The 12,730-nt window shown below is 41.1% G+C and overlaps 1 protein-coding gene across 6 annotated transcripts in view; it reads left to right on the forward strand.

Moving 5' to 3' along the window:
- Window positions 1–12,730, forward strand: part of LOC130922947 (Kv channel-interacting protein 2) — a 311,907-nt gene that overhangs the window by 263,821 nt on the left and 35,356 nt on the right. Inside the window, exon 1 of one of the 6 annotated variants that reach the window (XM_057848238.1) lies at window positions 8,723–12,074. The exons of 4 other annotated variants lie outside the window; for them this stretch is intronic. In XM_057848238.1, the coding sequence (XP_057704221.1) occupies window positions 11,936–12,074 (139 nt within the window). In that variant the 5' untranslated portion in view covers window positions 8,723–11,935. Of the gene's footprint in view, window positions 1–8,722; window positions 12,075–12,730 lie in introns of those variants that run through there. One more of the 6 variants, XM_057848239.1, reaches the window with a different exon arrangement.

Here is a 12,730-nt window from a genome sequence, read left to right on the forward strand (position 1 = left end):
ATTTAACATCGGAAACTTAGTACTTGAGGAAAATATGCAAAATCAATTATAAATAATATGTAAATAGATTATTTAATAAGTTTTATATAGTACAATGATATAATTATCATTATACACTATACTGTATACTGTTAACAAATGAGGCTAGCGGCCGCCTGGTGTAACAGGAGCTTTTGTGCCGAAAATTCTTGTGAATAAATGCTTAAATCCCCAAATTCTTCCTCGATATGGACGTAAAACAGTCTCGATTCTTGGTTAAAAGCAAAGAAACCGTGCAGTTAGCGTTTATTTTACATATATTGATGAAGTACAATGTTACTATGTTGGCGAATCAGGCTAGCGGCTGCCTGGCGTAAACAGAGCTTTTGTGGCGAAAATTATTGTGAATAAATGCTTAAATCCTGAATTCTTCATAGATATTGACATAAAACAGTCTTGATTCTTGGTTAAAAGCAAAGAAACCATGCAGTTAGCATTTATTTTACGTATATTGACGAAGTACAATGCTACTTTGTTAGCGAATGAGGCTAGCGGCCGCCTGGAGTAAACAGAGCTTTTGTGGCGGAAATTCTTGTGGATGAATGCTTAAATCCCTGAATTCTTTATAGATATGGACGTAAAACAGTCTCGGTTCCTACAGTAGTTAAAAGTAAACCATGAGGCTAGTCAGTTACGAAAATTAGCGGCCTCCGTGTGTAAACAAAGAAGAAAAGTCCTGCGATAAACGCTTAAATCACACATGCATGGTACGAAAAATATAATATTTACCTTAATTCCTCGAACAAATCACTCCTGAGACGATCCTTCCTGTTTGAATGCGGTACAACTTTCGTAGTTAAATCCAATCGTAAGTAAATCCAAGCTTAAATCCGACATGAGTGTGTGCCATCTTCGGCTATTACTAAACGAAACTCGACCCCCTCTGATAAGGTGTCGCGCAACGAATGACGAAGTGACACGTCAATGGTGATGATGTCTGTGCGTTTGCATCTTCTTCTGTCTTTATAATGAATGGAGTAAGTGGGAAGTGACGTATACCGTGAAGCAGTCAGCACATTTGTAGTTTTTTTGCACTGTCATCTAAATTGATTAGTGCCGGTGACAGCGATACAGACCCTCTCAAGATATAAAAGGTGTAATTCAACTAGTTGTCAGTCGACGTGTCGTGACAAATGTTATGAAAATATTTTACAAAGGTTGAAAAGTTACGGAGTGTTGCTTTAAATGTACATGGTGACGTAAAAAAATGGTCATCACCAAAAAATAACTTCCAAAATTGTATATAGATTTACAAAAAACTTCAGCTACATTAGGTCATGCCTGTGTAGCAGACACCTCCAAAGTTTCAAGTCTGTACTACAAAAACTCTGGTCCACTGGCCCTCAAAAAATGTGCTCCAAATAAGCTCCCCGGCGCTGCAGGCAGGTTTGGATCCAGCGTTCTGAATGACCCTCCCGCGGTCATCCAGAGTGTGATCGTCTGTTAGTGTCTTTACCATTGTGGTTATGCACAATCCCATGAGATCTGAACTTGTTGACACATCTGTAGATTATTGAGTGGTCAGGAAATTCACGACATCCGAACCGTTCTTTGAACTGTAATTGAGCTGCGCGGATATACTTCAGCTGAAAATATGCCTTAACTATAAATGTCATTTCCTCAGTAGTCCACAGCATCTCGAAGGTCGAATTCTTCTTGGTAAATCCACAAAATAAAAACAATTAATTATTTATTTCAAACGTTATTCAAGTTTAGGTGATGACTGTGTTTTATGTGTCACCCTGTACATAGTTAATTATGTTGTGTGAGCAACATATGTGATTATGCAACAAAGGTTAAGGTCGATTGCAGGAGGTTGTCTCCTTGAAAAGTAGATCTTGGAGCAACAAAAAATACTGGTCTACTATCATTTTAAAGTCACTTATTGTAGAATTTCATAGCACATTTAGAGGGAATGTTAAAACTTTATCTTCATCTAAGCGGAAAGAATCTTGTTTAATGAATAAACATTTTAAAAAATAAGTAAAACAACTTTTTCCTGACGTAGTCCGGTTTACGACGTACTCGACTTACGCGATTTGGACTTCACAACGCCGAAGTCTCGTCCACCATTTTGTCTGGAGGTTTTTTTTTTTTTTGGTAGTTGCATAAACGGTACCTTATTGTACCTCACAGTATATATATTTTTTGCTGTACTTTATTAATATGACATGTTCTGTCCGCAAGAAACGTGAAGTTTTTCAGCTTTACAGACATCAAGCAAGGCAATTGTGCTTTTTGACGTTTGTTACTTCCTTCACTTTTGACGATTTGTAAAGGGATAGGTTCAAAATGACATGCATTTTAACAATAAAACACTTGACATAAAACAATTGGTGTTCAAATGTCCTTCTAGTCTGATCAATATGTAAATTCAGTAGATTAAATTAGCCTATTTTGCCTAACAAAACTCCGCTAGCTTAAATGCTACGAATGCTAATGTGTTTACAATTCTCGTAGCAAATCGCTCGCGCGTAACTCCACAAACTGTAGCTGTAAACTTAATTACAAATGCACAAACATATATTAGCTGAAACAACTTACAGCCTCATCTGGGCCAAACCAAGCGGAGCTGTCCGTTATCCATACCTGTCAACCCGAGGCCGTTGGCAGTCTTACAAATAGTGATGCATGCCCTTACAAAATGGTGACTAATCTTACAACGTTTTATATAGCGTGCAATATGAAACAAAAATTTAAAAAATAAATAATAAAATAAAAAAATTAACTTAGCGATGCAATCCTTGAGTCAGGGAACATTTCTTTTGCTAATTCTGAGAAGTGATCAGCAATGGTTGCAGGCAAATTGTCTTCGGCAACAAATGGGCAGAATAAAATCTCCGCTTTCGTCACAGCATCCGATGAGTGCGTGGTTTTGTTTTGTGGTAAAAATTGTTTATTGATAGGCTTGTAGCTTTTCATTCTCCAGAATGCATCTTTATGACTTGTTGTCTCGAAGTGCTTTCTGAAATCGTAGAATCCTGATGCCGAAACTTTAATGTTCAATCCATACGGCACACAAAATGAATACTGTGGTCCTTTCGAGGACTCTTTTATCCATCCTGCGTATTGTTGAAATTCGCCTCCCCAGTCAAGCCGCACGGAAACAGCGACAGCCAAAACAAGTGCTGCTCAGTCGATGCTGCCTTGCGTGCGCCAACCGGGAAGGCGGAACTTCGCGCGTTCTCTTCTTATTTTAACCCTTTGTACTGACTCCATGTTTCAAAAGTTTAAAGAAGACTCACCGAAAACAGGTTGACAATTTATTCGTCAACAATGGTCAAAAACAAGGCAAAAACAGACGACGGAGGGAACAATGCTGAATCCAAAGCAAGGCTACATAGCAAAATGTTTCCGAGCAGCAAATCTGCCTTATCTCAGTGTCCAGTGTTTTTTAAGTCTGTGGGCCGGCCGAAGGTGTGTCCAGGCGTTGCTTTGGGATCATCCCTCTCTGGCCGGTTTCGGGCTGTTTAGGTTCGTGCGTGGATGGGATGTGGTTGCCCCAGCGAACGACACTGGTCTTGACATCACAAGCGCCTGCTATCAACTTTGTTTATCCGGGCTGGCTCTACTTGTTTTAGGACAAAGCGCGCTGGTCTTTGTCCTTGTTCGTTTGTTGGGAGGACTGATTGCCAGAGTTGGTGCATCAATCTTGCTCGTGGCGCCCACGTTGGGCTTCTGTGATAAGATGGCGTTGTGTATCTATTCTGTTTCTTTAAACCCTTATTTTACATTAGGTGTGTTAGAGTAGTGCAGTCCTACAGTGAATATGAGAAATAATACTATTCCCTGATTGATTATATGACGTGTGTTCGAGTAATGCAAACAGTTAGACGATGCCTACGAGAAACGGTACCATTTTTCCTTTTCCCCCTCATGAGCGCCGATCAGGTGATTCGCTTTACTGTGTTCAAGGCCACTGAGTGAAGTCTGCCTAAACTATAGTTAAATTAATGTGTTATACTAATGCAAACAGTTATATGGTGTGTGCGAGAACGATACTTTTTCCCTTCAGTATTCAACAGTTTGTCTCCCATTCTGGTAGATGGCATCCGTGGACAACCTTTTTTTTTCTTACGAGCTGGTTAATACATATTTTTATCACGTTTTGTCGACTGCGAGTCACGAAATGGTGGCGGAAGTGCAAGTGCAGTCATGTGATCGGAAGAAGCAGACGCTATGCTCAACGCGCGATTCTCGCACGCAAACGGCGATAGACTATTTATTATTCGATGCATTGTCTCGTTGCCAAAATGGTGACAAAATCAGAACGGAGACGAAAAATGTAATGCACAAAAAAACGTACAGATTTTGAACGTACTGGGCACACATTTAAAAATCAGTGCTCACTTGTACAAATTACGCTGAAACCGTACAACTTGACAGGTATGGTTATCTATGTCAGACGAGAGTCTGCTTCTCAGTCATAAGGCAACAGTCCAGCCAGACCCAACAGTGTACCCAACATCATTAAACAAAATACAATATTTTTGGACTTTTTGGATAGTTATTTTGTAGTACTTAAAGGGTTCATTCCAACTTACGCGGAAATTAAGTTTGCGTCGCCAGCATAGGAGCGGAACTCGTCCGTAAACCAGGGACTACCTGTAACGGAGAAAAATGTACCTTTAAAACGATCTACTTGCGTTTACAAGTTGCCACCTTCTGATTGGCTGATGCCCCTAGCATTCGCTTTGTCTGCTTCGTGAGCTGCAAAGGCCAGTACTTGTTCTTCCAAGTTAGGAGCAAAGGCTTGCCTCAGGTGGTGAAGTTTAAGTATTTCCAAATTACATTCACATCGGATGCTTTGCTGTGTGATGTTGAGCCAAAGGCCAATTTTCTGGCCAATCTCCAGTTTCACCCTTACTGTGGTTATGAATCCTGTGCAGTGACTGAAAAAACAAGGTCAAACATTCAAGTCAAAACAATGAGTTTCCTTTGAACGTGTTAGACCAGACGTGTCCAAAGTCCGGCCCGGGGGCCAAATGCGGCCCGTGGTCAAATTTCATCCGGCCCCCAGCCTCTTATCAAAAATCAATAACGTCTGGCCCGCACACACTTAATAATTTGGTCAGCAGTACAGCTACCAGCATATGAAGTAGCTTACACACTAAATGCTGCTCCTCATTTACCCACTAAAAGGCAGCAGCATTCTATGCAACATTACGCCGTGTGACCCTTTACCTCCAATTTTCTAAAATAGCGACAATCAACAAAAAAGTTGACTGCGACAGCCGACGCTTCAAGGATAGGTAGAAATTGGACTATTTCTTCACTAAAATACGCAACAACTGTGTCTGCCTCATTTGCAAAGAGACAGTCGCTGTTTTTAAACCAAATGAGACACGCTGACATGTACGACCAGATAACAGGGAATTTACGCAGCGAGAAATTGAAGCAACTTGAAGCTAGTTCAATTTCACAGCAACAGTATTTTACAAGAGCCCGAGAGTCGAAAGAGAACGCTACAAAGGCTAGTTGCGAGATTGTTGAAATTTTGAATAAAAAAAAAAAAATAATAAAGTAAATGTGACACACAGAATGGGTTGCTAAAATTTGCTTAAATATATTGTTCTACGTAAAGGACGTCAGCCAAGGTCGGCCCCTCACATTTTTACCACACCAAATCTGGCCCCCTTTGCAAAAAGTTTGGACACCCCTGTGTTAAACTAACTGTTTGAGATGTCAGCACCTGACTTGGTATGAGGAGGGCTGCCAATAATTGCCAAAATTATGAATACATGTACAGTATATTTATATGGCGGAAAACACTCAGGTGACTTGAAGTTCCGCCCTGAGACCCCCAATTTGGCCAAATTTCAAAATTGTCCGATATGCGTGTGTGAAACATCATTGGAAAGCTTAAAATCTCAATTTTGTGGGGGAAGAAAAATTTTGAACAGGAAGGCATTTAAGAAATATATACATTTTTTTATAACAGCAAAACCCTAACTGGAGCATGCGAGAGCAGAATTAAAGACGCCACGATTTTAACGAGATATTATCGCGTACCTACCTTGTTTCGATCCAAAAACTCCATGTAGCCTGTATCACTGAGTGTCAAGACACAGCTGTGAATGGCCACAGCCAGATTTTTAATTTTTTTTATTTTATGGGTGAAACATGGTGATATAACAAGGGTTGCGATGCAGAAATAACAGACAACAAGGAGTGGTTGAGATTTTCTTTATCATATAGTTACCCTTTTAAAAGTTATTTTTCAATTTTTCTTTGTTTGGATCGATTATCATCTAACATATCGGGGGAAATGCGACAGTAACAAAAAAAAATACAAGTGATAGTTATGAGGTAGATATCCTTGACTTTTTTACAGACGGCAAATTTTTCATTGTGACGTAATTTGTTTAAAAGTTTTAAAATATGCGAGTGAATAATTTTTTTAAAGTCGTTTTTTTTTTAACTAAATATTAGACATCAATTAATGATTCTAATCTAAAAATGACAGACATTTGGAATAATAAATATAATTACTTTTCTATGGCAAGGTTGAAACAAAAGCGGTTGCGTGACGTCTGTAAACGGGGGTTTTCAGGGTAAAACGGACAAATTAAAAATAGTTCAGGGGCTTAATGCGCCATGAATCTGCTATGGCAGCATATAGACACGTTGTTCTATCAAACACAACAGTTCTTTTGGCTTAAAATACTGCAGTTTCTTTTAAAGAGGTGTGCAAGAACAGAAAATGCTTTTTCAGTCTTGTCTGTGTTTTCCGCCATATATATCATATAACAAGAAAGCCCGCAAACAGTTTGCTGAAGACATGTCAACAAAGCACGTGGATTACTGGAACCATGTCCTATGGTCTGATGAGACGGGCAGGCTTTCTTGTGTACCGTCTTCAGAAGAGGCTTCCTCCTGGGGTGACAGCCATGCACACCAATTTGATGTAGGGTGCAGCGTATGGTCTGAGCACGAACAGGCTGACCCCCCACCTCTTCAATCTCTGCAGCAATGCTGACAGCACTGCTGTAACGGGTCACATGACATTTTGGAGGGAAAATGACAAGCAGTACTCAATTTGGACATTTAGGGATGAACGTTTTTTCAAGGGGTGTACTCACTTTTGTTGCCAGGGTTTTGGCTATTAATGGCTATATTTTGAGTTATTTTGAGGGGAAAATAAATTAACTCTCTTATATAAACCCCAATCACGTGACGTCACAACTCCGCCCCCCTGACTGGTGCCGCCATATTGTCCGTCAGCTCATCGTGTCTACATATTACCGCTACGTACATTCCTCCTATTACTGTGTGTTTTTCTGCTTGTCTAAGGAATCACCGCCTAGTAAACGAACCCAAAAACCTTCCTGACAATCATTAACATTGATTAATCAAAATGGTGAAGGCATGTGTTGCGGCTGGTTGCAGTAACAGAGAAGATAAACGGTCATTTTAGTAGTTGCTGTGTGCCCATCGTTAAAAGGGCAAATCTCGAAAGCAGCACGGTTTGTTTATCTCGGTCCATGATGCGTTTGTGTCGGCAGCCGTCAGACAGCGGCGAAAACATCAATATGATGCCAACACGATCGCAGACATCATCAGACCGAGACTACGAAGCTCGTCGCCACGGTCGCACAGCAAGAAGGTGAGCGCAACAACAGGTGTTGTGCCGAAAAATAGCCGCCCTGCGTGAAATGTCCCCCCTGACGGGAGCGCCCACACGGAAACGACTTTCTTGTACCGTGAACATGTATTATTTTACTCTGCTTGAACTAATAAATGTCATACCTGTGTGATTGTCATTGGGATATGGTCGTGAAATCCTGTAGACTAATACAATTCTGTTCAAAGATGGTTATGTGGCCCAGTCCACGATTTGTTACTAAAATACAGTACTAATATTTTGTGTAATTATTTTAAACCGATCTTACAGTCGTAAATCCATTACTGTAATGCGCCCATGAAAACCTTTGATGTTTTCACGTCAATAAAGCGTTATAAACAAGCGCTCCCGTCAGTGGGGACATTTCACGCGGGGCAGCTATTTTTCGGCACACACCGGCCCATTGTCGATCAAGTTTCATTTTACTGTCGTGACAACGGTGACGCTCAGCTGACCAAATGTCTGTTTATATTCGGGCCGGTGCGGATTTTGGGTACCCGACTCGAGACCTCATCATGACATAAACTGGAGTATGATTGAAAATTTTGTGGTCTCAGGACGAGCTCTGACGCACGGGACGGGACCGGACGGGAGGAAACATCGGTTTGGGCATCAAATATGGATCTGGCGACTGGATCGACCGAAGCTTTTCCAAATAACGGTATTTATGCAACTCATCCAATGAGTTTACAGCGTCTGAAAGCACCGGGATTTCCATAATTTGCAAGTGAATCCACCTTTAGAAACTACGATCAAGGACAATGACGGACAATATGGCGGCACAATACAGCGATCACGTGATTGTGTGATGTTGGTGATTGGGGTCTATAGACCCTACTCACCTACGTCACAAAATGACGTGTCGCTGTATCCGGCCGCCATATTGTCCATCATTTTTTAGCCCTATTCTCAATGGTTTCAATTAGTCGTGCAATTTATAGAGCAATTCATGGAAGGCCCGGTGTTATCTGACGCTGTAAACTCATTGGATGCGTTGCATAAAAGGCGTTATGTGGAAAAGCTTCGGTCGATCCAGTCGCCAGATCCATATTTGATGCCTAAATCGATATTTTTCGACCTGCTGTCTTCGCCCTCTCTGCCTGACATCTGCTACCCTGATATTTACAACTATCTTGCCCACATAAAATCAGCCTATTCTCACGAAAGTTTGAAAAACTTTAAGAGCAGCACTCGAAGCAACATTACCCCGTGTGACCCTTCCAATTTTCTAAAATGGCGACAATCAATAAAAAAATAAGTTGACTGCGATAGCCGACGCTTTAAGGATAGGTGGATATTGGACTATTTCTTCAATAAAACACGCAACAACTGTGTCTGCCTCATTTGCAAAGAGACAGTCGCTGTTTTCAAAGAGATCGATGTGACGCGATAATGATATTACCGAACAAGACACGCTGACATGTAAGACTACATTACAGGGAAGATACGCAGCGAGAAATTATAGCAACTTGAAGCTAGTTTAATTTCACAGCAGCAGTATTTCGCAAGAGCCCGAGTGTCGAAAGAGAACGCCACAAAGACGAGAATCAGCCAAGGTAGCCCCCCGCATTTTTACCACACCAAATCTGGCCCAGGCCATTTGGGGGTCCTAAGCAAAATAATGCCATGGGGCCCATATTTTTGGCCCACCATTTTGTCACAGTGTACTGTGAAACCCATACATGCAATCCAATCCACGAGTCCATATTTTGTATATTAATCAGATTTTGTTGCACTGCATACTTCAAACTTCTCACCCCAAATGATTGTCAGTACTTACAGTAGATGGCACCAAACCTTTTGCTAAAAGAGGAAAAGAAGGAAGTTAAGGAAGAACTTTTATTTTTTAAGCTTGTAATCAAGTATCAAAACTCACAAAAGTCAAATAAAGCAAACTGTAGCAAACAAAGTAGAATATAAATTAAACAATTTCACGGTATCACAATGTACTGTACAGTCCCAACCAGTACAATAGTACACAACTGTTGTATAAGGTGAAAGTCAAATATCACAACAGCAAACAGCAAATAAAATATATACAGTAAGATACTGTATATATATTGAAACAAATGAATTGCACAAACAGAAGCCATGACTAACAACTAAAGGCTTCTTTCAAGTGTGAAGTGCAAAAAATGTAAAGAGGAAACTTAAATAAAGAACTTTTTTAAGCTTGTAATGAAGTATCAAAACTCACATAAATAAAGCAATCAGTAGTCTACAAAATAGAATATAAATTAAACATTTTTACAGTCTGCACAGCTTCCTTCAAGTACAAAGTGCAACAAATGTAACCAGAAAAAGTTAACAATAAAAACAAATACAAAAAAAAAAAAAAAATACGATATAATACTGCAATATTTCAAACCATGGCCATTGAATAAATAAGATTATACATTCAAAATTTTGCCCTCCTTGCTTTCTGAGCTGCAAAGTGATTTATGATATCCTTGTAGCTAATCTGTTTTCCTACCATGTGGTTGATACTGATGATTGCTAACCCAGTCAGGCAAAAACAAGAAAATGGATGTTTGCATGTATAAATGTCAATGCACGCCACATTATTCACCATGCTCTATTAACAACGTATAAAATGAGCTTGCCAGATTGGGGCCCCCTAGTGGTCAAGGGCCCTAAGCAGCTGCATAGTATGCATATAGGCTGGGCCGGCCTTGCTGTCCCCCTTTGCAAAAGGTTAAACACACCTGTTTAACTGATGCTCCGTAGACGAGGCCAGCTTCTTTCACTTGGTACCAGCTAAATATTATTCAAAATGTAATGATGGTGGAAGAAATAAGCATCTTGAATTTGAAACTATGTTGTCGGCGATTAGCCTCGCAATGATCTTAATTGTGGTTGTCAGCCCAAAACCCTCTAAATTTAATATTAAATGCATCTTACCAGATATAAAATGACTACTACATAATCTGTGGTAATCGTTTGAAGCCCAGTTTTCTCGTCGAATTGCAGCAGTCCATCTCGCTCTCCTCTCCGGGTCTTTCGGAATACGGTAGAACTTCAAGTCTCTCCGTCTATCTTCTCTGTTATTGCAACCAACCGCCTTCACCATTTTGATTAATAATGTTAACGAGCAGAAAAACACGCAATAATAGGAGGAATTTACGTAGCGGTAATGCGTCAACATGACGAGTAGACGGACAATATGGCGCGGATGCGTGGTTGTGACGTCATGTGAGTAGGGTCTATAAGCTGGCTGCACACAAACTACTTTTTAAAAGTGTCATTTTGTCAGTGTTGTCCCATCAAAAGGTATACTCAAACATCTACAGAAATGCGAGGGGTGTACTCACTTTTGTGATACACCGTAAACAAGTCAGTAATCCATCATCTCTTATGCTAGTTTCTAAATTAGCTTTTAAAGCACTGCTATTAGAATGTGTCAGTGTGACAGATGCCACAGTAGCGTTCCCACTGTACATAATTCAAAATAAACATAACCTTAGCCATATTGCGTCCCGAGGCTGTGTGTTTGCCTTCGCATGTGTGTTGATTTTACACTCGGGGACAGGCAACAGCCACATCTGTGACTTTGTCTGCTCTAGCTGACTTTGCCGACTGAAGCCTCTCCGCTGCTCCTCCTAATTTTGTCCGCCCTACCTCCCCAGACTCGCTTAGATTTATCATTTGTTTTTCCGATTTGGCCCCCTGTCCTCCTTGTTGCTGTTATTTTCTCCTCGAGCCCCTGCCCTTTCCGTCTCTTCTCAATTCATTATTCCCGTCCTTTTCGATTCCCCCTCCCAAAGTAGTGTGTACTACCCCTCCTCAAAGCGTCGCCCACCTCCATCCTTTCCTCACTCAATGCCATCACTGGCCCAATTAAGCGTGGGGAGGGACGCGGCAGGAGGAGAGCCAGGCAAGGAAGGGAGTGGAAGACAGACAAAAGAGTGGAGACAGTTTGAGAACCAGCATCTGGGAAGAACAAATAACTGCCACCATCATCCTGCCAGGACACACACAATGAATTGTCCAAACTTCACCTGGAACTTAAGCAACCTTTGACAGCTTCTGAAGTAGCGACGGCGGGGGCGGAACGGCAAGCAGACAGCCCCTGCTCCGTCTCGCTTACCATTCCCGATGAGGCAACGCGGGGAATAACAATCCAGCTTCTGTGAAGAGGAAGCAACGGGCTCAGGATGGTGGAATACCGGCATATCGAGGGGGACTGAAGCCAAGAGTTGAAGACGGCACTGAGGAAGGGAGGGTGGTGGACGTGCAAGATTTTTGCCTGTCAGAAACAGAGGCGGAAGGAGGATGATGCATCTGTTCTTCCGAGACAAGTGGGAGGTGGAGGGGCTACAGACGGTGGGAATCCTTCTGGTCGTTTGCAGCTCTCTCAAACTGATGCACTTTTTGGGGCTTATCGACCTTACCACGGCAGGTAAGATGAATGGTAAGCGAGGGAGGGACGGGTGCACGCCCACGAGCTACAATAGTGACAAATAATGCTTTTAACCAAGTTTGACAGAAAACAAGTAAAAATGCACTTTTCATACCTCTAGGGCACTTCATTGGATGCTGTTTTGCATTTGATACTCAACTCAAACCACCTCTCAGTTGCCACTATAAAGCCCAATAATAAACATATCGCTCACAATTAAAATAATTAAATAGTGGAGTAAAGTATCTACCAAATAGCTTTATATACTGTTTTGCTATTAGTGGATAGATTTTGTTGGCGTTTGCCCAAAACCTCTCAAACATAACGGTCCACTCGCTGCGTCATTGCTTTGGAAGTATACAAAGCGCACACAAACAGGCCGTGGTGCAACTGGATATGATATTGATTTAACATTTTTTAACGTATACCCCGTTTAGTATATGGAGAGAGCTACCATGCTTTGTGGCCTGGGGAACAGAATAAGTCCGTTCTCCATACTGTTCTCACCAAGTTGGAAACATAAAATCCCCCAAAGTGAAAAATGATTAAGAATAAAGGGGAAGTAAAGGTTATATGGCAGCTCCTTATTGATTTATCTATGTGCTTAAATACTTTTAGTATCCCATAAAAGGGAAGTTAAGAGTTTCGAAGGACAGAAGTACTAAAAG

Source organism: Corythoichthys intestinalis, chromosome 10, assembly GCF_030265065.1.
Source record: "Corythoichthys intestinalis isolate RoL2023-P3 chromosome 10, ASM3026506v1, whole genome shotgun sequence".
Taxonomy (NCBI): Eukaryota; Metazoa; Chordata; class Actinopteri; order Syngnathiformes; family Syngnathidae; genus Corythoichthys; species Corythoichthys intestinalis.